Source organism: Chrysemys picta, chromosome 5 (genome assembly GCF_011386835.1).
Source record: "Chrysemys picta bellii isolate R12L10 chromosome 5, ASM1138683v2, whole genome shotgun sequence".
NCBI lineage: Eukaryota > Metazoa > Chordata > Testudines > Emydidae > Chrysemys > Chrysemys picta.
The window spans coordinates 15,525,872-15,540,343 of NC_088795.1; the positions used below are offsets into that span (position 1 = coordinate 15,525,872).

The 14,472-nt window shown below is 38.2% G+C and overlaps 1 protein-coding gene across 2 annotated transcripts in view; it reads left to right on the forward strand.

Moving 5' to 3' along the window:
- The window catches only part of MRPL1 (mitochondrial ribosomal protein L1), a 33,108-nt gene extending 19,033 nt beyond the window's left edge, over nt 1–14,075 (forward strand). The window contains exons 8-9 of one of the 2 annotated variants that reach the window (XM_005304088.5): nt 6,575–6,656; nt 13,774–14,075. In XM_005304088.5, the coding sequence (XP_005304145.2) occupies nt 6,575–6,656; nt 13,774–13,904 (213 nt within the window). In that variant the 3' untranslated portion in view covers nt 13,905–14,075. The remainder of the gene's footprint in view (nt 1–6,574; nt 6,657–13,773) is intronic. The other variant, XM_065597481.1, reaches the window with a different exon arrangement.
- The last annotated feature ends 397 nt before the right edge of the window (nt 14,076–14,472 follow it).

Genomic DNA, 14,472 nt, shown 5'->3' on the forward strand with positions numbered 1-14,472 from the left:
GAGGAGAGGGTAATTGAACTGACTTTGTGAATTAACTATGAAGAGTAGGATGAGATAGCTATGTCTCAGACTTTTTGGGGCAGGGGGAGCAGACAGGGAAGTCAGTCCCCTCTGGTTGGATTATATCATTTAATTTAGCACCAAAGAGGACTGGACCCTACATATACATATAGCTTTGTTTTTAGTGGGCTGTTCCATTTATTCTTTTTCCTTAATAAGCAACATATTACTGTGTTTCTAAGAGCACCCCATATTTACCAACCACATCCTCCACAAACTATATCACAGCCTGTAAAATTGTGACATGGGTTAAATAAATAGGGTTAGAGGGTTTGGGGTGTTTTTTGTTTTTATTTTTTTGCTTGTGGAGCACAGGCATGACAGTTCATAGTAGGTCCTTTGGACAGGAAACCTGAAAATGGATATTTACAGGAGAGATGTCAATTTTATTAATTTAACTAAAGACTTTATTGAGAGAGTGTTTCATAAATGAAACAAAATGGCAAATTTCACTCCAGTGCAAGAAATTTAATGGAAATAGACATATTTTTTGCTACAGGTTTTGTCAATCAAAATTCTTGCAAGCATTTAAGTTTGTAAAATAAATTCTAAGTGAAGATCTAATATTTCATGTTAATGTTAAATTATATAGTATGCACAGCCAAGCTTTTCCTCTTCAAGAATAATTGGACAACCTATTTGCTAACAAGGCACTAAAATTGGAATGCATTCATAAAGTGCTATAGACTTTGAAGCAGTTGCGAAACTGTTTGTTTTCCTCGTGTCCCATAAAAATCAGACGGTAGTTCCCTCAGCCTTAATGTAAAACAAATGCATTTTCGTGTACTGTTATGCTTCTGTAAATTGCAAACTCTTCTGTGTCTCTCAAAATTCTGCCTCCTGTATTAGAAAAAGGTTTTTATATATATATATATAAGAAATAGAAGAGGTATTCTATTTAATCAGTGTTGGCGAATTTAAAATCATTTGTTTGGGAGGGAAAAATAGTGGAGGTATTTTGCTTATCCCCTTGCTGTATAGCTTTTTACACAGTAGGAGACTGTTTTTTAAAAAAAAACAAATGGAAGTACGGGTTTATATTTTCAAAAGTGGCTAGTGTTTTTTGGATTCCCAATTGGAGACTTCTTTAAGGGCCTGATATTCAGAAAGTGCTGAGCACCTATCCCCTGAAAATCAGGACCCTTTAAGTTGTCTCAAATTGAGCAACCAAAACTCTGAAAAATTAGGTCTCAGTGCATAAAATGTGGTTCAGATGAGATCCAAGTGTCAAACACAACAGAATACCGTATTGGGAGCATGCAGTATCAGTAGGAAAATAACAGATGAATCTGCTGTTTATATGCCCTTGTGAGTTGGAACAGCAGTTTAGTAATCAGAGACATGTAGATGATTTGAGATTATGGTTAGACAGCCTACTTTAATAAGGTACCCCAACACCCATGAATGTTGTAACATGAGGTGCATCAACCTTCTTAACGTAGTATGGATTTTAACTCTACACTTTTTTGCAGTTTTTTTTAATTAACTTGTTAAAAATCTGTAGTGTGTAAAATTGGACAGCCCAAACATTTGACTTTTCAAGGTACCACTCTTGTGATATCTAAATGTGCGATTTCAATATATTAAAAAAAAAATTATTTTGTTGGCGGACTTCATGTGGAAAAGCTGTATTAATAGCATGCTTACTCCAATATGACAGGAAGGTGTCTTGACTGCTGCGAGGTACTCAAAGTGAGGTAATAGAGGTGTTATTGGAGAGATGATTGATAAATTCAGAGACTTCAGAGGTTAGAATGTATGTGCGTGACATAAGTGCCATCCTCCAACCTTTTACATTAGCACAGCTATTGTGACTGTATAATAACGTTCAGTATCATTCAGCTGCAAAATAAAATAAGCACGTTATTATGTGCAGGAACTGTGCTTAATTTACTTTAGCTTGCCCTTGAACATTGCACAGATCTGTTATAAAAGCTGGTCACTTACCTTTTTTAAACCCAGTTTGTTACAGAATTATGCAAACAAACCAGGAAACAAGCAAGGGGAAGAATGGTACGGGTGACATGATTAAATGCATTTCACACTTTCTGCTTTGGGCTCACTTTATTTTCATAAATCACATGGTTTTCTGAGTATGTCCATTCTTGCTAATATTTGTATATTATTTGTAAAAACAAACATAGCAGTTACTCTGTTTTTGTGATCTCATTTATATTTCATTGTATGTTTTTTTTCGGGAGCTTTCATGATGCAAGTCCCAGTTCATCAAACCTAAATCTGTTCTCCAAATTACAGTTATTCATCTCCCCTGCACATAGAAATAGGCAAAATTTCAGGTTGTGCTCCTGTCGTCTTGCCAATTTCAGAATCAAGGACAAAGCCTTCCCTCATCATCTTCACAATATTTGTTTCTATGGACTTGGTTGGACCCTCTCCCCTCTTTGGAACTCGTGTATCTCATTCTATATTTGTTCTTTCTTCCTCTCTGAGTCTTTCAAATATCGGACTCCTCTCTTTGTTCATCCATGTTTTGCTACAGCGTGTGGTGTATGCTCTCCCATGGTGTCTCCACCATCTAGAGCACCTTCATTGTGCCTAATTGGCTTCTTGACTAGTTTCCAATTTTATCCTTCTTGGACTATGACTCCTAACACTTTTTCTGATTAAAAACAATCAAATCCTTTTTCTTAGAGCCTTCTGTTTTCTCCATGCTTAATTCTGATACCTGGCTGTTGCATTCCACCATACTCCTACCCTGTATATGTATTTGAATTGTCTGATGGTTAAGTCCATACAATGGGCTCAGGTGTGATGCATTTGTATGAATGACATAAACTAAAAGTTTTAACTAATATTTCAAGCTTGTGATATAGTATGAGGCACCTTTTTATACATTTCCTATTTGCATATCCTGAAAGTGGAATAGTTTTGAAAACAAACTTGAGATTAAAATAGTAAATTAGTTATGCTTTGAAGTGTAGTGTTTTTAGATTGGGTGAATTTGCAATTTATGACTGACACGTTTTGCAAATAATATTGTCTGCCCTCATGATGCAAGTTATTAATGAATTTGGACACTTGTGAGGCTTATCTGCACAAGCGGGGGACATTGCATGAAGCACCTTTCTAGGGAATAATGCTAAAAAGTAATAAAGCGATCTCCCTGGCTGGTGCAGACTGTGCACATGTGCTCTGCTATACATCAGTACTGAAGTATTCTTTTAAACTAATCTAAACACTAACCTATTGGATGATAAAGCCCCTATCTAGTCTGTACTACGGTTTTGTAAACAATAACACAGTTATGCTTTGTCTACCGGTGGTCTACTGATCAGGGAAACTGTGTTAGCGCCTTAAGCAAGAATAATAATGAAACACTGTTTCCCTAGGGGTATGTCTGTTTGGGCATAAAAGGTGTTAACACAATCCAAAAAAACCCATTAAGATTCAGGATGACTTATTTGAAGCAGTCTTAACTGGCAGTGTTGTAATGTACCCTACAGCAATGCTTCAGATATGTTAGCTTGCACTTTAATGGAGCTTTGCAATCGTATTGAGCTAACACAATTGAAAAACGCTTTTTGCCTGACAAGACTGGCCTAGAATTAACGTTGGTTCATCAGCTATTATAAAGAGGGTGTTAGAGTAACTATTATCAGAAATTGCTGGATTTGTTACTCAAATAATGTGCATCAGATGTGGTAGTAATGTCTTTAGCTACTCCAGTTCTCTAATGCTTTTGTGGAGCAAAACATGAGGTTCTGCTTAGTTTCTCAGCACCAGTTGACACTTGTTTTAAAATTAGACTATGGGTTTGTTTCAGGGTGACTGAACTTCAAACGGCTGTATTTTTCCTTGCTAATTCTTATGGGTATTTGCATTTTTCGTAAATGGTTAAGGAAACTTTTAATTAATTACAGTAAGATCTTTGTAATTCCATGTGAGGTGACATGATAAAACTCCAGCCATCGAACAGCTTGGCTGTTGTGCATTGTGCATCATGAAAGACTATATGGTTTTATACTGTACCGGACAACTGCATGCCACTATACTACATAACACTTATACGAGAGCAAAGAGGATGTAAATGATGTGATGAGGGTTAAAATGAAATGTGTCCTTTGTCAAATGAAAATGGCATTTTAAAAGCGCATTCATGTTTGGGACAGTGCGACCCCGGAGACTGGAAGTCAGGGGACCTGGATCTGATTTTCAGATCTAGCATGGCTTGTTGTATAACTTTGGGCAGGTCACTTCATTCTGTGCCTGAGCTTTTCTGTCCATCAAATACAGAAGATCCTTCTCCACCTTTCTGAAGTGCTTTGAGAGCTATACAGACGCCCCCCGACTTACGCAATCGTTCCGTTCTGGAAAGCCTTGTGTAACTTGAAATTTGCGTTAGTCGGAAATGTATACCCATACGTTACGCAAAAATTTCCGCAACTCCAAAATCCTATTTCTGGCTTATGGAACTTTTCCCCTAAGTGCGAATTTGCGTAACCCGGGGAGCATCTGTAAATGAAAAGCTCTATATGAATGTTAAATATTAATTATTAGTGTAAGTAACTGAGTTCCCTGGTAATCCACCCCTTCTACCTCCTGCTTTCTTTGTCTTCTCTTTTAGGGTGTACTGTACCCCCTTTTATTACTAATTCCATTGAAAAGACTTGTAAAGGATGTTATATTTAGAGCAAACTGCTAATACTAATATATCTCACTGATTGTTTTAAACTTACTTTTATAGAACAAATGCAAAGCAACTCGTTCAGAATGTAATTAAGAATCACTGCAATTCTGAACATCAATGTAAGAATAGGTACTTAAAATACCATTTAAGTTATGAGGTTCTTTATTGTTACCCTTACAATTTCTTGTCATTTATTTAATCTGCCCTTATGCTGAATTTCCTTCTTGTGTTGAATTGCTAGCTTTACCAACAGAGTAAACGGCAGTAATGGCAGTTTTCATTACTATTGCTTTATTGCTGCCTTAATGCATTATTTAGCTGGCTTTCAAAGTGTTACTTGAAAAAATGAATACAAATTGGATTGGATACCATAGGAACATCTGTTCTTCACACTGAATACCTGTTAAAAGACCATAAAGAAAAGTTAATGTATCAAATTGGGGGAATGTGTCCACTAGGGTACCAAATGAGCTTGTCTTAGTATTATCATTATTAATTGTATGGAAGAGGGAATAAATAGCACATTAGTGAAATCCACTCCATTGCGGACAGAGAAATAATATAAAGAAAACAAGAGAAATTAAAAACATGGACAGAAAATAACATAAGGAGATACAACTTCAAAACATACAACTCATAAGCCTATAGGGAAGTAATTGAAAATGTACTTGATGGCAGAGAGGTTTCTGGGAAACAGTAGTGCTGAGTGAAACCTTTTGGTGCTAGTGGACAGCAAATTAAACATGAGACCGCAAGGCATTATTGTAACAACAATGTGAATGCAGTTTTGAGCGGCATGTATTGAGGTATCCCAGAGCCAGAGGTTAATAGTTAGTCTTCATATGTCTCTCTCTCTCTCTCTGGCTTTGATGTAACTACATCTGTAATAATGTGTTCAGTGTGGGGTATCTGATTACTAACAAGTTATAGACAAGTTAGAGGGAGCTCAGACAAGAACACCGATAATTAGGGGTTTGGTTGGGATTGATTTGAGGAAAGATTAAAGAGCTACATTTTTACTTAGCTAAGGCCTTGATCCAGCAAAGCATTTAAGAATGTACGTAGTCCCATTGATGTTGGGGCTACTCGTGTGCTTGTAATTTTACATACATGCTTAAGTGCTTTGCTGTATGAGGGCTTTCGCAATCGCAAATGGAGATATAAATCTACAACTGCTTGAAGGGTGGAAATGCCACCAGTGGACAAAAATCAGGGTGGACGGTTATGGCCAGAACCTACAAGTGTTGGCATAAAAATGGGGAAGGAACTATTTGGGCTTCACATCAGCTGAGTGAGATATAGTAAATTGTGGAATAATCTCCAGAGTGCGGTGGTGGAAACACTATCTCATAGGACACTTAAAAAACTAGAGTGGGGAAAAACGCTAGAAAGTACGCTGTGAAGTCATCTACCTGCCAATGCAGGATTGTTCATTAACAGACATCTCTAATGCCAATAAATATATATAAAAAGTATTGCTTTAGAAAATAGATCTGAAGTCATCCACACATTGCTCAATGAAAGAGGTTTGAAAATGGTTTTACATTTTTCACCTGAGCAGTTGTGTCTGTTTAATCTTGAGTATCCTGGTTTACCATCTGAGAAATTGGATGTGTACATGTGACGGTGGTGTCAGATGTACATGCTGCTAAGTTAGTGGTTTACTTAAATGTTTTTCTTCACAGTGGGGTACCTTCTTGCTAATGTTACTAGTGGAATTTGTAATTCTTGACATCTTAAATCGAGGGACATTTTTTTAAATTCAGATACCCAAAACACCAATTAAATATTTACCCAACCACTTTTAATTTTATTAATCATCAGCACTTGCTTCTGTATAATTAATTTTGCATTAACCTCTTTCAGCTGGATATGCCTAATGAACAGATAGTTGCCAATCTGGATGCAATTATTAAGGATGTCTGTACGTACAAGCCATTGAGCTATGGTAAGTAGCTTTTCCTTTAGGCTCTTAATTGAAGTTAAAGCAAATTACATTAATTAAGTAATAAGAAAGCGCTCTTCGTCGCTGACTATTGCCAAACACATCTGTCTTTAGGATGGAGGCAGCTTTTCAGCCCTGATCCAGCATGTTACTTAAACTTTATGCCTAACTTTAAGCATATGAGTGGTCCCCTTGACTACAGAAGCACTATTGATGTGTGCCTTGCCAAATCAGGAGTTTAGCATTGCTATGCACTAAAGGACAACATAAGTCAGAAAATAAGCAAAATTACTGAACCCAACTGAGCTTGCAGGGAAGACTGTTACATAGGGCTTAGTGGAATTTGGTCAGGACGAGGGGGTTGCCAAGCTAGAAGTCTAGAAAAGAATAAGCAAGCAGAAAATTCTTTCCAGGCCTCTGCTTCAATTCTACACCACTGGTGGATGCCTCTTGTTATGGGGGTTGGATGTATGGATTTCAGTGCCAGTGTTGATTGATGGTTTGACCTGATGTGGCTGCACTTCACCAGAGGATCTGGGGTCACACATCAGCCACCTACTTAGTGCAGAGAACTGTCACCAGCCATATTTTTGCTGTTGATATTACAAATTCGTCAGTTTCTTTTCTGTTAACTTTCTAAGCAATAGGATGCGGTCACTTGTGAATAAAAATCCAGTCCGCGTGTTTCCTACAGGCTTCAGAGAAGTATTGGCTCTGTTCGGTGTTTTTAAGTTATAATCCGAACAATGTGGATCCTGCAGCATGCTCTTTTCATTGTTGACTTTATCATAAAGTAAACTCAGAGTGAACGTCTTCTGCATGATGGGAGGAACAGGAGTGGTTAATAAACATCATAGTTTTAGAAGAAGCCGCCTGATGTTTAGTAGTTTTAAATAGAATATCCAGTACACTGCTATCTAATCAATCATAGAATCATAGATTATAGGACTGGAAGGGACCTCGAGAGGTCATCGAGTCCAGTCCCCTGCCCGCATGGCAGGACCAAATACTGTCTAGACCGTCCCTGATAGACATTTATCTAACCTACTCTTAAATATCTCCAGAGACGGAAATTCCACAACCTCCCTAGGCAATTTGTTCCAGTGTTTAACCACCCTGACAGTTAGGAACTTTTTCCTAATGTCCAACCTAGACCTCCCTTGCTGCAGTTTAAACCCATTGTTTCTGGTTCTATCCTTAGAGGCTAAGGTGAACAAGTTCTCTCCCTCCTCCTCATGACACCCTTTTAGATACCTGAAAACTGCTATCATGTCCCCTCTCAGTCTTCTCTTCTCCAAACTAAACAAACCCAGTTCAATATAAATGTTAAATATTGCCTTGTCTTTTTAACATTTATATTGCTTCACACAAGCACAGTGATTCTTCCCACTCGACTTTCTGTAGCAATTGCTCCCCCTACCACACAGCGCTTGTGCTCACCTCTCACCGTTGTTGCATGTTATCTGTGGTGCTTGAAATTCCTGGCAGGATTTTATTTCTTTCCTATAGAAAATAAACTTTTTTAAAGGGTTCAGTGTTTTAAAAAAGATGTGGCTGATTGGATCACCCGAAGGATTAGTAATCAGCAGAAACAATAGAAGTCGAGTATCCTGACTTTCCAAGGTGTTTCGATAACTACATCAATCTAATAAAGTGGACATAAGCTGCTGAAGTGGCTCAGTGTTGAGAAAGAGTCAGTTTTGCTCTTCAATGACTAATTCTTGTGATTTTAGTGTGTGGTGGTTACCACAAGGGGGTACATTTTTATTTTAGCTTCCTAAAAGTCAAACTTTAACCTAGGTAACAACTGAAAGGTGATGTACAAAGTCTACCATTCTGAGTAGTTGCTGCTAGTTTCCTATTTTCCATTCTTCTCAAGCTCCCCTATGCACAACATATAACAACCAAAAGTTACAGGATGTTTTCTTTACCATATGTGCATATAACCATGTCACTGAACATGCATGCTTAGTGTATAGCTCTCCTTATGAAAAAATATTCACTAAATTAAGCATGCAGATTCATATGTTGCAACATAAAATAATTTGTATTCATACTTCCCCCAAAGAGAACCTAATATATTTGACTTTTCTTTGGTTCCTTTTGTAGAAAGGCTCATTTTCCATTCAATAGCAGGAGTCCAGCTGGAATGGGGAAGTTGTTGGTGTTTTTCCATTAATGAATGTTTAGAATATAAATGACTAATTTATGAGTTTCTGTAGATCTGCAGATAGGGAAAATTAATTCTGCTGTGTTCCATATCCCTGGAGACAAAAATATGAAATCTAGGATTATTTTTTCTCTACAGTTTTTCTTGCCTGACATACCTAATAACAATTCAAAGAACGCCAGCTGCCCAGCAGTCAGTGACGCTGTATATTAACGTCGAGCTGCACTTAGCACTGGGGAAAAAAGATTAACTGTTCTAAATGAGAAATTTTAAATCATCACAAACAGAGCTACAAAGGAATAATGATAACAAAGATGCATATTTAATCAAAGTGGTAATTACTTTGGGACTAGAGCAATATTGGGTTTGTTTGTAGCACACTTGAAGTTTGCATTTATTACGTTATTTGCCTTATTATATTTCAGTGCAGTATTCCATTTAAACTCCTTATTTAGTTCATTTTCAATGCTTTCTATTGCTTGCATTTTTTAGCACCAGCCATACATTTGGTGCTATCAAATGTTGTCATTTCCCCTTTTGATATTTCCCTCTGTGATTCCTGACCTCCCACATCAAATGGACCACTAAGCTCCCTTTCCTGAATCCATCTTGGCTTTTCCTTTTCACTCCCCTCTCACCCTAAATAGGAATTTAGAACCACGACAGCCCTCGCTACCTTGTTCTTCAGGTGCAAGGCGCGCTTCTTCGACCTTGCCGTAGCTAATATAAACACAGAGCCTACTGTACTTATAACTTATTTAAAAACACAATGAAAAACACTCCATATCATGCACTTCCCCGTGGGAGAGGCGATGAGAGAGAGTGAACTGCACGTGACAAACGGTCACATCACTTAATGTACTATTGGTGCACGCTCTCATTATGGTGATGAGGGAAGCTTAAGAACCTGTAGAACCCAAACAGAAGTCTGATCTCTCTCCTTTTCACAGGAGTGGGGCTTCCCAGCCCCTCACCAAGCTCTCCATTACTGTTGAACCTCATTCCTTTTGTGCTTTTGAAGGGGCCTCCAGGTAGGGTCAGACTGCCCTGTCTACCCCTCTTCCCCTCTCAGGTGTGTGGCTGTGCTCACCAGATGCTCTACCGTCCTCTCTCGCTGTCAGGTGAAGTCTGTGTGTGGTAATGCTGAGCCGGACCATATTTCTTCTGAGCAGAAATATGGACAATGCACCGTGGAGGTTGATTGCAGGAGTGCTGCTCTTTATTTCCTTCTGCTTGAATGTGAAGACAGCTCTGTGAGATTCATATTTCTTTGGAGGTGTAACACGTTTCCTCAGTCTGATTGAGCTTTTAGTCTAGAGTTCTGCCCTGTTACTCCACTCTGCCCACTAGAGTTAGTTTCCACCATCCTGGAAAATAGATGGTGCCTCTCTACCTGGTCAAAGTGGATATTTTTAATGAATAGAGATAAATCCTCAGTTTGAAATTAGCTTTTTCTATTATCAGGGAAAATTTTGTACGTTACTGTACAAATTTCAAAATCCCCTAAGTGATGTATTTAGGAACCTAAGTCACTTTTGAAAATTTTACCTTAGGATTACATGTTTGGTTGCAAGAACAAGAAGTTTATAGGCTGCTAAGGCATCTACATTATATACTAGTGGTACTGCTCCAGTCAGAATAACTGAACCATAACCATATTGATTTTGAATGAATCTGTAAAATTTTAAAAACTGTAGTACTTTTGTTAAGGTTTCTTCCCCACTTTGAACTTTAGGGTACAGATGTGGGGACCTGCATGAGAACCTTTAGCTTAACTACCAGCTTAGATTTGGTTTTGCTGCCACCACCCAAATTATTTGAGTTATTTGGGAAACTTTGTCTACCTCCCCCCTACACCCCCCAGAATATTACCCTCCCAAGTATTATAACCCTTCCCTGGGTAGCTGTGAGAGAATTTTCCACCAATTTTTTTGGTGAACACCGATCCAAATCCTTGGATCTTAAAACAAGGAGAAATTAATCATTTCCCCTCCTTTCCCCCCACCAATTCCTGGTGAGTCCAGATCCAACCCCCTTGGATCTTAAAACAAGGAAAAATTAATTAGGTTTTTAAAAAGAAGGCTTTTAATTAAAGAAAGAAGGGTAAAAAATATTTTTGTAAAATCAGGATGGAAAATAACTTTACAGGGTAATCAGATTCAAAGATCCCAGAGGAACCCCCTCTAGCAAACAGAGGTAAACACTCTAGCAAAAGGAACATTTACAATTTGAGAAAACAAAGATAAAACTAACACGCCTTGCCTGACTGTTACTTACAAGTTTGAAATATGAGAGACTTGTTCAGAAAGATTTGGAGAGCATGGATTGATGTCTGGTCCCTTTTAGTCCCAAGAGCGAACAACCCCCAAAACAAAGAGCACAAACAAAAGCCTTCTCCCCACCAAGATTTGAAAGTATCTTGTCCCCTTATGGGTCCTTTGGGTCAGATGTCAGCCAGGTTACCTGAGCTTCTTAACCCTTTACAGGTAAAAGGATTTTGATGTCTTTGGCCAGGAGGGAGTTTATAGTATTGTACACAGGAGGACTTTTACCCTTCCCTTTATAGTTATGACAGCTTTTCTCATAAACACACACACATGTATAACATACTCAGAGAATTAGTATGTAAGGTCCCCTGGGAAGAAAATGTAAGGGAAAAAGAAGTTCAGGAGAATTGGTAGTTTCTCAGAGTAAATATTTAAGGCAACAACAAACTATCCTAATGCAAAGAAATATAGGAAGACTAGTAAGATGGCTCCAGTAGGAGCTCTTTAAGTTACCTGAAAATCAAAAAGGATTATTACTAAAAAGTGGAATCAAGGACATAGCTAAGGATCAGTATTAAAAATAGCCCAAGCACGTAGGGACAAAATCAGAAAAGCTAAGGCACAAAATGAGTTACACTTAGCAAGGGACATAAACGGCAATAAGAAGAGGTTCCATAAATGCATTAGGAGCAAGAGAAAGATGAAGGAAAATGTAAGTCCACTATTTACAAGGGAAGGAGAGCTACCAGTGGACAACATCAAAAAGGCTGAGGTGTTTAATACCTATCTTGCTTCAGTCTTCTCTTAAAGCAAAAAAAAAAAAAAAAAAAAAAAAAAAAAATTAATGGTGACTAGATGCTTAACACAGTATTTAAAAGGAGGGAGGCAAGAATAGGGAATGGACAGGTTAAATAATATTTAGATAAATTATATGTATCTAAAGCGGGGGCTGAGTAAATTCACCCTAGGATCCATAAAGAACTAGCTAAAGAAATCTCAGAACCACTAGTGATTATTTTCGAGAACTCAGAGGAAGGGTGAGGTCCCAGAGGACTGGAGAAGGGCAAATGTGGTACCTATCTTTAAAAAAGATAACATAGAGGACCTGGAGAATTGTAGACCACTTAGCCTAACTTCAGTACTTGGAAAGATACTGGAATAAACTATTAAACTACCAATTTGTAAGCACCTATGAGATAATAGGATGATAAAATAGCCTACAGGGATTTGTCAAGAACAAATCATGCCAAACCAACCTAACTTTCTTCTTTGGGTAATTTGGCCTAGTGGATGAAGGGAGAGCAGTAGACATGATTTATCTCCATTTTAATAAAGCTTTTGACACAGTCCCACATGACATTCTCATAAGCAAACTAGGGAAATGTGGTCTAGGTAAAATTACTATATAGTGGGTTCACAACTGGTTGAATGACCAGACTCAGAGTAGTTATCAGTGGTTCACTGTCAAACTGGGAGGACATACTTAGTGGGGTTTTGCAGGGGTCTGTTCTGGTCAGTATTTTCATTAATGACTTGGGTAATGGAGTGGAGACTGTGCTTCTAAAATTTGTGGATGATACCAAGTTGGGAGGTGTTGCAAGCACTTTGGAGGACAGGATTAGAATTCAAAATGACCTTGATAAATTGGAGAATTGGTTTGAAATCAACAAGATGAAACTCAGTAAAGACAAGTGCGAAGTATTACACTTAGGAAGAAGAAATTAAATGCACAACTACGAAATGGGGAATAACTGGCTAGCCAATAGTGCTCCAGAAAAGGATGTTGGGGTTATATTAGATCACAAATTGAATAAGAGCCAGCAATGTGGTGCAGTTGCAAAAAAGGCTAATATCATTCTGGGGGTATATTGACAAGAGTGTCATATGAGACATGGGAGGTGATTGTTCCACTGCGCTTGGCACTGGTGAGGCCTCAGCTGGAGTACTATGTCCAGGTTTGGGTGCAACACTTTAAGAATCATGTGGACAAGTTGGACAGAGTCCAGAGCAAACCTGCCCTGTGGGGAAAGGTTAAGAAAACTGGACATGTTCAGTCTTGAGAAAAGAAGATTGGTGGTGGGGGGGAACCTGAGAACAGTCTTCAAATATGTTATGTGCTGTCAGAAAGAGGGCTGTGATCAATTGGTCACTATGTCCTCTGAAGGTCAGACAAGAAGCAATGGGCTTAATTTTCAGCAAGGGAGATTTAGGTTAGATATTGGGGAAAACTTCCTAACTATAAGGGTAATTAAGCACTGGAATAGGCTTCCAAGGGAGATTGTGGGATTCCTGTTGTTGGAGGTTTTAAAGACCAGGTTAGACAAACATCTGTCAGGTATGATCTTAGATATGTTTGGTCCTGGCTCAGCTCAGGGGCTGGACTAGATGACCTTTCAAGTTCTCTGCTAGCTCTACATTTCTCTGATCCCATGTCTGTATATAAGCATCATATCAGCACTGGTGTAAACTGACAACATTGTGGTTGAGAAATAAAGTGGAAATCAGGTGGTGTCCCAAGACATCTTTTAACCCCGTACGGCTTGGTGATACTGCTTGTCTTTAAACAACTGCTGGGAGGTAGGGGTGGATATGGTACACATCATGATCAGGTAAGTCATCCTGCAGGTATAAAAAATTCTACTAGAATAATTCAGAAGTTATTTTCTGTGTTTTGTTTTTTTAGGCCCATTTGTGCAACGCTTGGTTATTCGAAGTTCAACGAGTGAAGGTTTAAAACTAAATCTCAAGCGTTTTCTCCCTCAAGTAGAGGAAGTGGACAAAGAAGATGTTAAAGAAACAGAAGCTCCAAGATAGCCTATCAGTGTATTATACTGCAAATTCTCTTAGCATTTTATGTTCAAGAATCTCCAGGAGTATTTAAAAATGTGTTTTCCTATTAATTTGTTTGATTACGCTCAGAAATTGGTGGTGTAGCCCAGATCTCATCTTAAAAAAAAAAAAAGTTAATAAATGTCATGTTTGAGATTTTGTTTTTAATTTCTGCAGTATCAAAGGTATCTTTAGACTTTGAGACACTTGACATTTCCTCCATATGCAGGTGAAAGCTTTCATCAAGTTACGTTTGTTACACGTATTGTGATTTAACCAAAACTTACTTTATTATAAATAACCTTCCAGGGCAATAGTCTCTTAATTGTGCATGCTGAATTCTCCATTACTGCTAATGGGAATGATGGGCCCAATCCTTCAAGGTGCTGGGTATGCTCCATCCCGGTTGAAACCAGTGGGAATAGAGTACTTGGCACTTTGCAGGATTGGGTCCTGTGTATGCTTTAATGTACACTAGTTGCATTAGTTCATTTTGTTGAAGATAGATGTAGGTTTACTAGACAGAAATGGGTCAAATTCCACTCTCCGTAAC